The 10,988-nt window shown below is 48.0% G+C and overlaps 1 protein-coding gene across 8 annotated transcripts in view; it reads right to left on the bottom strand.

The window, feature by feature from the left end:
• Positions 1–339: 339 nt before the first annotated feature.
• Positions 340–10,988, bottom strand: part of LOC137352989 (pleckstrin homology domain-containing family G member 1-like) — a 143,925-nt gene continuing 133,276 nt past the window's right edge. For all 8 annotated transcript variants that reach the window (XM_068018838.1, XM_068018845.1, XM_068018839.1 and 5 more), the window contains 4 exons: positions 9,391–9,424; positions 7,886–7,987; positions 5,877–5,978; positions 340–416 (listed from right to left, as the gene is read on the bottom strand). In XM_068018838.1, coding sequence (XP_067874939.1) covers positions 370–416; positions 5,877–5,978; positions 7,886–7,987; positions 9,391–9,424 — 285 coding nt within the window. In that variant the 3' untranslated portion in view covers positions 340–369. The remainder of the gene's footprint in view (positions 417–5,876; positions 5,979–7,885; positions 7,988–9,390; positions 9,425–10,988) is intronic.

The raw sequence follows: 10,988 nt of genomic DNA, 5'->3' as shown, positions 1-10,988 counted from the left end.
GCGATAATGAAGAAAAACTTTGCTCACTCAGCAAGTGGTTCAGATCTGGAACGCACTGCCTGAGAGTGGTGGAAGGAGATTTAATCGTGGCTTTCAAAAGAGAATTGGATAATTATTTGAAGAGAAAAAATTTGCAGGGCTGTGGGGAAATGGCAGGGGGTGTGGGACTAGTGGAGTTGCTCTTGCAGAGAGCCAGCGTGGCCTTGACGGGCCGAATGGCCTCCTTCTGTGCTGTAACCATTCTAGGATTCTAAACACAAATACACTCTCCCATAAACCCGCATGTGCGTTATACACACACACAAATACAAACACACACAGAATCAAGCACGTGCACACTAAAGATTATCCCTGAATAAACAGTACTGTTCACCTACCATTCTGCTCAATCACAGCCTGAATCTGCTTGCTCGGTTCTGAAATGAAAAGAGAGACATTTTAGCTCATTTGTTTTATGAACACTTTGTTGCTCATGGGCTCAGTCACATCGTCTGTCGTTCACAGTCACTGAGAACAGAGCTCTGTTTGAAAACTCATTAAAGGGAGGTCAAGATATCAACAGGTCAGCAGACCAAACCTGGTTGAGGGAAAGTGCGGAGGGAGGGTAGGACGAGGGAGCTCCCAGTGAGCATGCGTCAGCGTGTGCTGGAGTATTGTTCTGGGGATAGGTCAAGTATTTCCGCTGGTGCCCTCCAAGATCACCGAATCATACAACACAGGAGGCGGCCCATTCATTTCAGGTTTATGACCTTTCAACAGATGTTCTGATGAAGGGTCACTGACCTGCTGCTCTCTCCACAGATGCTGCCAGACCTGCTGAGTATTTCCAGAATATTATGTTTATATTTAAGTTATTTTGCTTTTGTAACAATCAAACAGTTCTTTTCAATTCCCTTTTGAATTACATGGGTTACATAGAATGTACAACACAGAAACAGGCCATTCGGCCCATCTGGTCTGTGCTGGTGTTTATGCTCCACATGAGCCTCCTCCCACCCCCTCTTCATCTCACCCTATCAGCATCTCCTTCTGTTCCTTTCTCCCTCATGTGTTATTCCAGCTTCCCCTTAAATGTATCGATACTATTCACCTCAACCACTCCCTCTGGTAGTGAGTTCCACATTCTCACCATTCTCTGGGTAAAGAGATTTCTCTTGAATTCCCTATTAGATTTATTAGTGACTGTCTTATAATTATGGCCCCTAGTTTTGGACTCCCCTCAACAACAGCGACTTGTATTTATATAGAACCTTTAACATAATAAGACATCCCAACGCACTTGACAAGGTCATTATAAAGTAAAATCTGACACTGAGCCATATAAGGAGAAGGAGAGAGTAGGGATAAATGAGTCATTTTCAAGTTGGCAGGCTGTGACATGTGGGGTACCACAAGGATCAGTGCTTGGGCTCCAGCTATTCACAATTGCATCAATGATTTGAATGCGGGGATTAAATGTAATATTTTCAAATTTTCGGAAGACACAAAACTAGGTGGAAGTGTGAGTTGTGAGGAGGATGCAAAGATGCTACAAGGGGATTTGGAGAGGCTAAGTGAGTTGGCAAAAATTTGGCAGCTGGAATACAATGTGGAGAAATGTGAGGTTATTCACTTTGGTAGGAAAAACAAAAATACAGAGTATTTCTTAAATGGTCTGAGGCTGGAAAGTGTTGAACTTCAAAGGGACTTGGGTGTCCTTGTTAATGAGTCACTGAAAGTGAACACGCAGGTACAGCAAACAATTAAGGTGGCAAATGATATGTTGGCCTTTATCACAAGGGGATTTGAGTATAGGAATAAAGATCTCTTGCTGCAATTATATAGAGCTTTGGTGAGACTGCACCTGGAGTATTGTGTACAATCCTAGAGTCATAGAGTTATACAGCACAGAAACAGGCCCTTTGGCCCATCATGTCTGTGCCGGCCATCAAGCACCTAACTATTCTAATCCCATTTTCCAGCGCTTGGCCCGTAGCCTTGTATGCTGTGGCGTTTCAAGTGCTCATCTTGGTCTCCTTAGCTAAGGAAAGATATACTTGCCATAGAGGGAGTGCAACGGAGGTTCACCAAACTAACTCCTGGGATGGAGGGATTGTCCTATGAGGAAAAATTAAATGGACTGGGCTTTTAATCTCTGGAGTTTAGAAGAGTTTACAGGGCTCGACAGGGTAGATGCAGGAAGGATGATTCCCCTGGCTGGGGGGCCCAGAACTAGGGGACACAGTCTCAGAATAAGGGGCAAGCCATTTAGGACTGAGATGAGGAGGAATTTCTTCACTCAGAGGGCGGTGAATCTTTGGAATTCTCTGTCCCAGAGGGCTGTGGAGGCTCAGTCATTGCGTATGTTCAAGGCTGAGATCAGGAAATTTCTGCATATTAAAAACATTGAGGGATAATACAGGAAAATGATGAATTAGCAGATCAGACATGATCTCATTGAATACCAGAGCAGGTTTGAAGGGCTGAATGGCCTCCTCCTGCTCCTATTTCTTATGTTTTTACGTTCTTATTAAGGCAGATGGCCAAAAGCTTGGTCAAAGAGTCAGGTTTTAAGGAGCTTCTTAAATGAGGAGAGAGGCAGAGAGGTTTAGGGAGGGAATTCCAGAGCTTAGGGCCCCAGGCAGCTGAAGGTACGGCCGCCAATGGTGGAGTGATTACAATCGAAGAGAACTAGAAGAGTGCCGAGATTTTGGAGGGTTGTAGGGCTGGAGGAGATTAGAGATAGGGAGGAGGCAATGGCATGGAGAGATCAGAAAACAAGAATGAGAATTTTAAAATCGAGGCACTGCTTAACTGGGAGCCAATGTAGGTCACCGAACACAGAGACGATGCATGAATGGGACTTGGGGTGAGGAAGGACATGGACAGCAGAGGGGTAGATGAGTTGAAGTTTACAGAGGGTAGAACGTGGGAGGCACATCTTGTGAAATATGATAATCGAACTGTATAACAGATCATTCTTTCTATACAACTGAACTGCTTTCACAGGAGAATTTGCAGGGCACGATAGGATGAATGTGATATGCTGTCTTCAGTTAAACTCCTGACTACCTCACTGACTGAATAATCGACATTAAAGTCACCTAGAGGGAAGAGAATAATTATTTTCTCAATTTGCTGTAATGAACATCCATCCTGACAGCTGTACAAAGACTCCGGCGGTCCACAATGCAAAAACAAATCATCAGAAAGCCATTCCAACAAGTGTACTCAACAAGCATCAATCCCCAGGATGGGTTCGTCAAGTAATTACAATGTTTGGATAAGGGTTGTTACAAAAACAGCTGAACTGTAAGCATTTCTGTCTTGCTCCGTTATAATCACCACACCCAATGTAAACAAGAATTACATTAACTGTTCTCAACTTGCCAAACTCGCAGTGACTAGTCTGGCACTGTAATCACCCAGCTGAGTGCTGGAATGCAACTCAACTCAACATATCACATAGGATCATAGAATGGTACAGTACAGAAGGAGGCCATTTGGCCCATCGTGCTGGCACTTTGGTGGAGCTATCCAATTAGTCCCACTCCCCTACTCTTTCCCCATAGCCCAGTAAATGTTTTCCCCTTCTTTAGTCTATCATGATTTTGAACACCCCTATTAAATCTCCTCTTAACCTTCTCTGCTCTAAGCAGAACAATCCCAGCTTCTCCAGTCTCTCCGCATCAACTGAAGTCCCTCATTCCTGGCTCCACCCAAAATCCACACTTCTCAACAGATATCAATACAGGAAACATGAGACCATCTGAAACAGGCTCACAGGCCGCGCTGGCACCCACCCTAACTCACACCAAGTCCCATTCACCCAGCACCCACTGTGCTTGCTGACCTGCACTGCCCCCAGGTCCAGTAAAGCCTCGATTTTAAAATTCTCATCCTTGTTTTCAATTCCCTTCATGGCCTCATCCCTCTCTGTCTTTGTAACTTCCTCCAGCTCTACAATCCTCCGAGATCCTCGGCACTTCACCAACTCGGACCTCTTGCGCATTCCCGATTTCGATTGTTCCACCATTGGAGGCTGTGCCTTCATCTGCCAAGGCCCTAAGTTCTGGAGTTCCCTCCCTCTCTGCATCTCTCTCCTCATTTAAGATGCTCCTTAAAACCTACCTCTTTGACCAAGCTTATGGTCAACTGTCCTAATATCTCCCTTTATGGCTCGGTATCAGATTCTATTTGGTAACGTTCCTGTGAAGTGCCTTGGGACGTCTTACTATGTTAAAGGAGCTATATAAATGCAGGAGCGTAAGAAAAGAAGAAATAGGAGAAGGAGTAGGCCTCAAACGTGCTCTAGTGTTTAATAAGGTTATGGCTGATCTTCGACTTCAACTCCACTTTCACCCCGCCACCCACTGCCTGCCCCTGATCTCCCCATCCACTGAATCCCAACTGAGCATGTGCAGCTCTCTGGGGTGGAGAATTCCAAGGATCCACAGCCAAAATGGACGTCCCTTATCCTGAGACTGTGCCCTCTAGTTCTACACTCTCCGGCCAGGGGAAACAGCCTGCCTGGACTGGAGCTGTTGTTGTTACCCACAGAGCCATGCCCGAATATAATTAACTAATAGGGGGACGCTGTTTCCCAGGGGTAAGGGGTGGCCATGCCAGGGTACAACCTGCATTGGAGAAAGTTACAAAGGAAGATGGTTGTGGATGTTGGAGGTCAATCATCTCAGCCCAGGATATCACTGCAGGAGTTCCTCAGGGTAGCGTCCGAGGCCCAAACATCTTCAGCTGCTTCATCAATGACCTTCCCTCCAGCAAAAGTGGGGATGTTCGCTGATGATTGCACAATGTTCAGCACCATTCGTAACTCCTCAGATACTGAAGCAGTCTGTGCCCACAAACAGCAAGACCTGGACAACATTCAGGCTTGGGCTGATAAGTGGCAAATAACATTAGTGCCACACAAGTGCCAGGCAATGACCATCTCCAGTAGGAGAGAATCTAACCATCTCCCCTTGACATTCAACAGCATTACGATTGCTGAATCCCCCACTATCAACATCCTGGGGGTTACCATTGACCAGAAACCGAACTGGGCCAGGCATATAAATACCTTGGCTACAAGAACAGGTCAGAGGCTGGGAATTCTGTGGTGAGTAACTCACTTCCTGACTCCCGAAAGCCTGTCCACCATCTACATGGCACAAGTCAGGAGTGTGATGGAATACTCTCCACTTGCCTGGATGGGTGCAACTCCAACAACACTCGCGAAGCTCAACACCATCCAGGACAAAGCAACTGGCTTGATAGGCACCCCTACACCACCTTCAACATTCACTCCCTCCATCACAGACGCACAGTGGCAGCAGTGTGTACCATCTACAAGATGAACTGCAGCAACTCACCCAGGCTCCTTAGACAGCACCTTTCAAACCCACAACCTCTACCACCTTGAAGGACAAGGGCAGCAGATGCATGGAAACATCACCACCTGCAAGTTCCCCTCCAAGTCACACACCATCCTGACTTGGAACTATATCGCCGTTTCTTCACTGTCACTGGGTCAAAATCCTGGAACTCCCTTCCTAACAGCACTGTGGGTGTACCTACCCCACATGGACTGCAGCGGTTCAAGAAGGCAGCTCACCACCACCTTCTCAAGGGCAATTAGGGATGGGCAACATGTTAGCCTAGCCAGTGATGCTCACAGTCCAGAAATGAATTTTTAAAAAGTCAGTTCTGCACAATACCACAAGCAAGACAGATCGTCAACCCAGCAGTGAAAGTCAACACAGTACCGGAGAAGGAGTTTTAGTATCAGCTCAGGCTCTGGAGTGAGCTAACTGAATAAGAGCTCAGATCTAACAGAGGTTGGCCAAATATCCCACCCAGTGACAGCCGCCCGTGAGACACGTGTGACAGGAACTCACCTGACTGTCTCCTGCCCCTTCGCAATGTTAATGGATTCTCTGTGTTCAACAGGGGAAATATTTTCTTTACTCTTTCGGGGGTGTAGATGAACTCTGGGGGTTCTGGAACAAGAAGGGAAAATGCAAATAAGAACAAACATTCACTTGTTGCCGAGTGACAAGCAGGTTTGCCAACTCTGCTTGGACATATTCCTGGAGTTTTCATCACAGGATCTCCCCCTCCTACCAGTCAAACAGCTTTTTTCATCCCCCTCATCTCCCAATATCTTTCTAATGGATGAACAATGTGTTTTTAATGCTCTCTGTGATTTTCTTTCTCCAAGGTGGCTGGTAGTAGATTAATGCTCGATTCCTGGAGAGTTGGTAACAGCAATGATGCATTGTTAACAAAAGTGCAGCAAAAACTGTTTTGAACACAATATGGTGAATAATTTCTTGAATTTTATGGTGAAGATTTGATTTGTGCTGCTATTTATAATACAGCCGACTACACCCCCCACAATTCCGCAAGGCGGCAGACAAGAGACCTTCCTCTCTCCAGTGAAACTCTCAGACACTCTCTTCCAATTCTTCCGTCATTTCTTTCTAATTCCTCAAGACAAAGAAAGACTTGCATTTCTATAGCGCCTTTCACAACCTCAGTATAATTCAAAGTGTTTTACAGCCAATGAACTACTTTTTGAAGTGTACTCATTTTGTAATGTACGAAACACGGCAACCAATTTGCACACAGCAAGATCCCACAAACACCAGCGTGATAACTACCACACAGAAACAGGCCATTCGGCCCAACTGGTCCATGCTGGTGTTTATGCTCCACACGAGCCTCCTCCCACCCCTCTTTATCTCACCCTATCAGCATCTCCTTCTATTCCTTTCTCCCTCATGTGTTTATCCAGCTTCCCCTTAAATGTATCGATACTATTCCCCTCAACCACTCCCCGTAGTAGTGAGTTCCACATTCTCACCACTCTCTGGGTAGCGAAGTTTCTCCTGAATTCCATACTGGATTTATTAGTGACTGTCTTATATTTATGGCCCCTAGTTCTGGTCTCCCCCAACAAGTTGAAACATCTTCTCTGCATCTACTGTTTCAAATCCTTTCATAATTTTAAAAACCTCTATCAGGACACCCCTCAGTCTTCTCTTTTCTCGTTCTGTTTACAAACCTGTTCACTTCTTCCTGATAGTTATCAACCTCTCATTTCTGGTATTGTGTTTGTAAACTCCTTTTTGCATCTTCACCAGTGCCTTGAGATCCTGTTTGTAATATGGAGACCAGGACTGTGCACACTGCTACCAGTGTGGTCAAACCAAGGTTCAATAGAAGTGTAACGTAACTCCTCTACTCTTCAATTCTATTCCTCTGGAATGAATCCTGGTATATTTGTAATTTTCTGTTCTCTCAGAGCTGCAATCCCTCACGTTTACGAGCTTGAACTAAAAGTTATACAACGCCAGCAGGTTTTGTTTGATCTGAACACCTATTGGCTCCGAGTCTCACACACAGTTGGAATCCTTCTCAATAACCTGCCTTTGCTTTTGACTCTGAAACTAGTCCAGGGCCAGGTAATCTGATTTTGTGATGTTGATTGAGGGATATTGTCCTTGGGCAGAACCCCCTGCTCTGCTTCCAATAGCAGCTATGGGATCATTTACATCCACCCGAAAGGGCCTTGGTTTAATATCTGACCCAAATAACAGCACCTCTGACAGTGCAGCACTCCCTCAGTACTGCACTAGCAATGACAGCCTAGCTACTGGGCTGAAGTCTCTGGAGTGGGACTTGAACTCGCAACATTCAGGCTCCGAGGTGAGAGTGAAACCCACTGGCTAACTCCTAAGAAGCCCACCTTCCTGTTCACATCACAAACAGGGTGAGAATCCATTCCTGAAATACAGCAGGCAACATTTCCGTTATTATACAACGGAAGAGAATCCGATGACAGTTCAGTGATTGACAAAACAGCCACGGGAAGGTCCAACACCAAGGGAGCCTGGGAACTCACCAGACTGTCTGCGGCCTCGCTGGTATCCCCGGGAATCGTCCAGACGGGGAGAGGAGGAGACATTCTTCAAGTATTCTGGGCTGAATTGAATCTCTGGTGCGTCTGGGGAAAAAAAAAGTTACATTCCTGCGATTAGCAAAGAAAACAGCAGTAAGGTTCAAAGGTCATCTCTAATAAGTGTGCTCCCTCAGTAATGACCCTCCGACAGTGCAGCACTCCCTCAGTAATGACCCTCCGACAGTGCAGCACTCCCTCAGTCATGACCCTCCGACAGTGCAGCACTCCCTCAGTAATGACCCTCCGACAGTGCAGCACTCCCTCAGTCATGACCCTCCGACAGTGCAGCACTCCCTCAGTAATGACCCTCCGACAGTGCAGCACTCCCTCAGTAATGACCCTCCGACAGTGCAGCACTCCCTCAGTCATGACCCTCCGACAGTGCAGCACTCCCTCAGTAATGACCTTCCGACAGTGCAGCACTCCCTCAGTACTGACCCTCCGACAGTGCAGCACTCCCTCAGTAATGACCCTCCGACAGTGCAGCACTCCCGCAGTACAGACCCTCCGACAGTGCAGCACTCCCTCAGTCATGACCCTCCGACAGTGCAGCACTCCCTCAGTAATGACCTTCCGACAGTGCAGCACTCCCTCAGTACTGACCCTCCGACAGTGCAGCACTCCCTCAGTAATGACCCTCCGACAGTGCAGCACTCCCGCAGTACTGACCCTCCGACAGTGCAGCACTCCCGCAGTACTGACCCTCCGACAGTGCAGCACTCCCACAGTACTGACCCTCCGACAGTGCAGCGCTCCCTCAGTACTGACCCTCCGATAGTGCAGCACTCCCTCAGTAATGACCCTCCGACAGTGTAGCACTCCCTCAGTAATGACCCTCCGACAGTGCAACACTCCCTCAGCACTGACCCTCCGACAGTACAGCGCTCCCTCAGTACTGACCCTCCGACAGTGCAGCACTCCCTCAGTACTGACCCTCCGACAGTGCAGCACTCCCTCAGTACTGACCCTCCGACAGTGCAGCACTCCCTCAGTAATGACCCTCCGACAGTGCAGCACTCCCTCAGTACTGACCCTCTGACAGTGCAGCACTCCCTCAGTAATGACCCTCCGACAGTGCAGCACTCCCTCAGTAATGACCCTCCGACAGTGCAGCACTCCCTCAGTACTGACCCTCCGACAGTGCAGCACTCCCTCAGTAATGACCCTCCGACAGTGCAGCACTCCCTCAGTACTGACCCTCCGACAGTGCAGCACTCCCTCAGTAATGACCCTCCGACAGTGCAGCACTCCCTCAATACTGACCCTCCGACCGTGCAGCACTCCCTCAGTACTGACCCTCCGACCGTGCAGCACTACCTTAGTACCCCCTCACACTCTGTTGGACTCAAACCCACAGTGTCACGGATGCTGCAATTGAGTCATTGAAACATTTGTGGAGAAGTTATAAAACTTTACAACACACAGGATATAAGGATGGATTTACTCACAGTGAGAGTGGTTTTCAAGCAGGACTTGTTTTGCCTGTAAATTCAAGTAAGACAAGTGAGAAATCTGTCAATACTGGGAGAGACCACGTCATCGCAGTGAGAACACACCACTAACTAGCAACAGAACTGGTTAACACAAAGAGAACACTCCACTAACTAGTAACAGAACTGGTTAACACAAAGAGAACACTCCACTAACTAGTAACAGAACTGGTTAACACAGAGAGAACACTCCACTATCTAGCAACAGAGCTGGTCAACGCAGAGAGATCACTCTGCTAACTAGCAACATAGCTGATCAATGCAGAGATAACACTCCACTAACTAGCCACAGAGCTGGTCAATGCAGAGAGATCACTCCGCTAACTAGCAACAGAGTATTCAGTGATGACATCATCAGGCAATGTCTTCGCACAAGCTTCCAGATTCTAAACATTAACTAACTCTTGCACTGAATATAAAGAAGCTCCGAAGAGTTTATTTGACCAATCATGAATTTAGTGCCTGGCCCTTTAAAAGACATGTTATCGTAAGTCAACTCATCCGGCAGTATGACAGCTCCAGCCAATCAGAATTTGTCCCACTTGCTGAAAAACTTGATCCTGTATTTTCCAATTGTTTGCATTTTAGGTTCTATCTGAAACTGGGAAACTCCAGACTTTTGCAGATTCCCATCACCCCCCTCATCACCTGATGCCACTGATTCATTCAAGTGTCAGCATTGCACGGTCACCTCAGAGTCAGAAGATCATGGACTCAACCCTCACTCCAGAGATTTCAGCACAAAATCCAGGATGACACTCACACTGCAGTACTGAGGGAGTGCTGCACTGTCGGAGGGTCAGTACTGAGGGAGTGCTGCACTGTCGCAGGGTCAGTACTGAGGGAGCGCTGCACTGTCGGAGGGTCAGTACTGAGGGAATGCTGCACTGTCGGAGGGTAAGTACTGAGGGAGCGCTGCACGGTCGGAGGGTCAGTACTGAGGGAGTGCTGCACTGTCAGAGGGTCAGTACTGAGAGAGAGCTGCACTGTCAGAGGGTCAGTACTGAGGGAGTGCTGCACTGTCGGAGGGTCAGTACTGAGGGAGTGCTGCACTGTCGCAGGGTCAGTACTGAGGGAGCGCTGCACTGTCGGAGGGTCAGTACTGAGGGAATGCTGCACTGTCGGAGGGTAAGTACTGAGGGAGCGCTGCACGGTCGGAGGGTCAGTACTGAGGGAGTGCTGCACGGTCAGAGGGTCAGTACTGAGGGAGCGCTGCAGGTCGGAGGGTCAGTACTGAGGGAGCGCTGCACGGTCGGAGGGTCAGTACTGAGGGAGCGCTGCACTGTCAGAGGGTCAGTACTGAGGGAGTGCTGCACTGTCAGAGGGTCAGTACTAAGGGAGCGCTGCACTGTCGGAGGGTCAGTACTGAGGGAGAGCTGCACGGTCAGAGGGTCAGTACTGAGGGAGTGCTGCACTGTCGGAGGGTCAGTACTGAGGGAGTGCTGCACTGTCAGAGGGTCAGTACTGAGGGAGTGCTACACTGTCGGAGGCTCAGTACTGAGGGAGTGCTGCACTGTCGGAGGCTCAGTACTGAGGGAGTGCTGCACTGTCGAAGG

The sequence above is a fragment of the Heterodontus francisci genome, chromosome 40 (genome assembly GCF_036365525.1).
Source record: "Heterodontus francisci isolate sHetFra1 chromosome 40, sHetFra1.hap1, whole genome shotgun sequence".
Taxonomy (NCBI): Eukaryota; Metazoa; Chordata; class Chondrichthyes; order Heterodontiformes; family Heterodontidae; genus Heterodontus; species Heterodontus francisci.
Note: the sequence above shows the minus strand (reverse complement) of the source record. Positions and strands in the feature narration are given on the sequence as shown.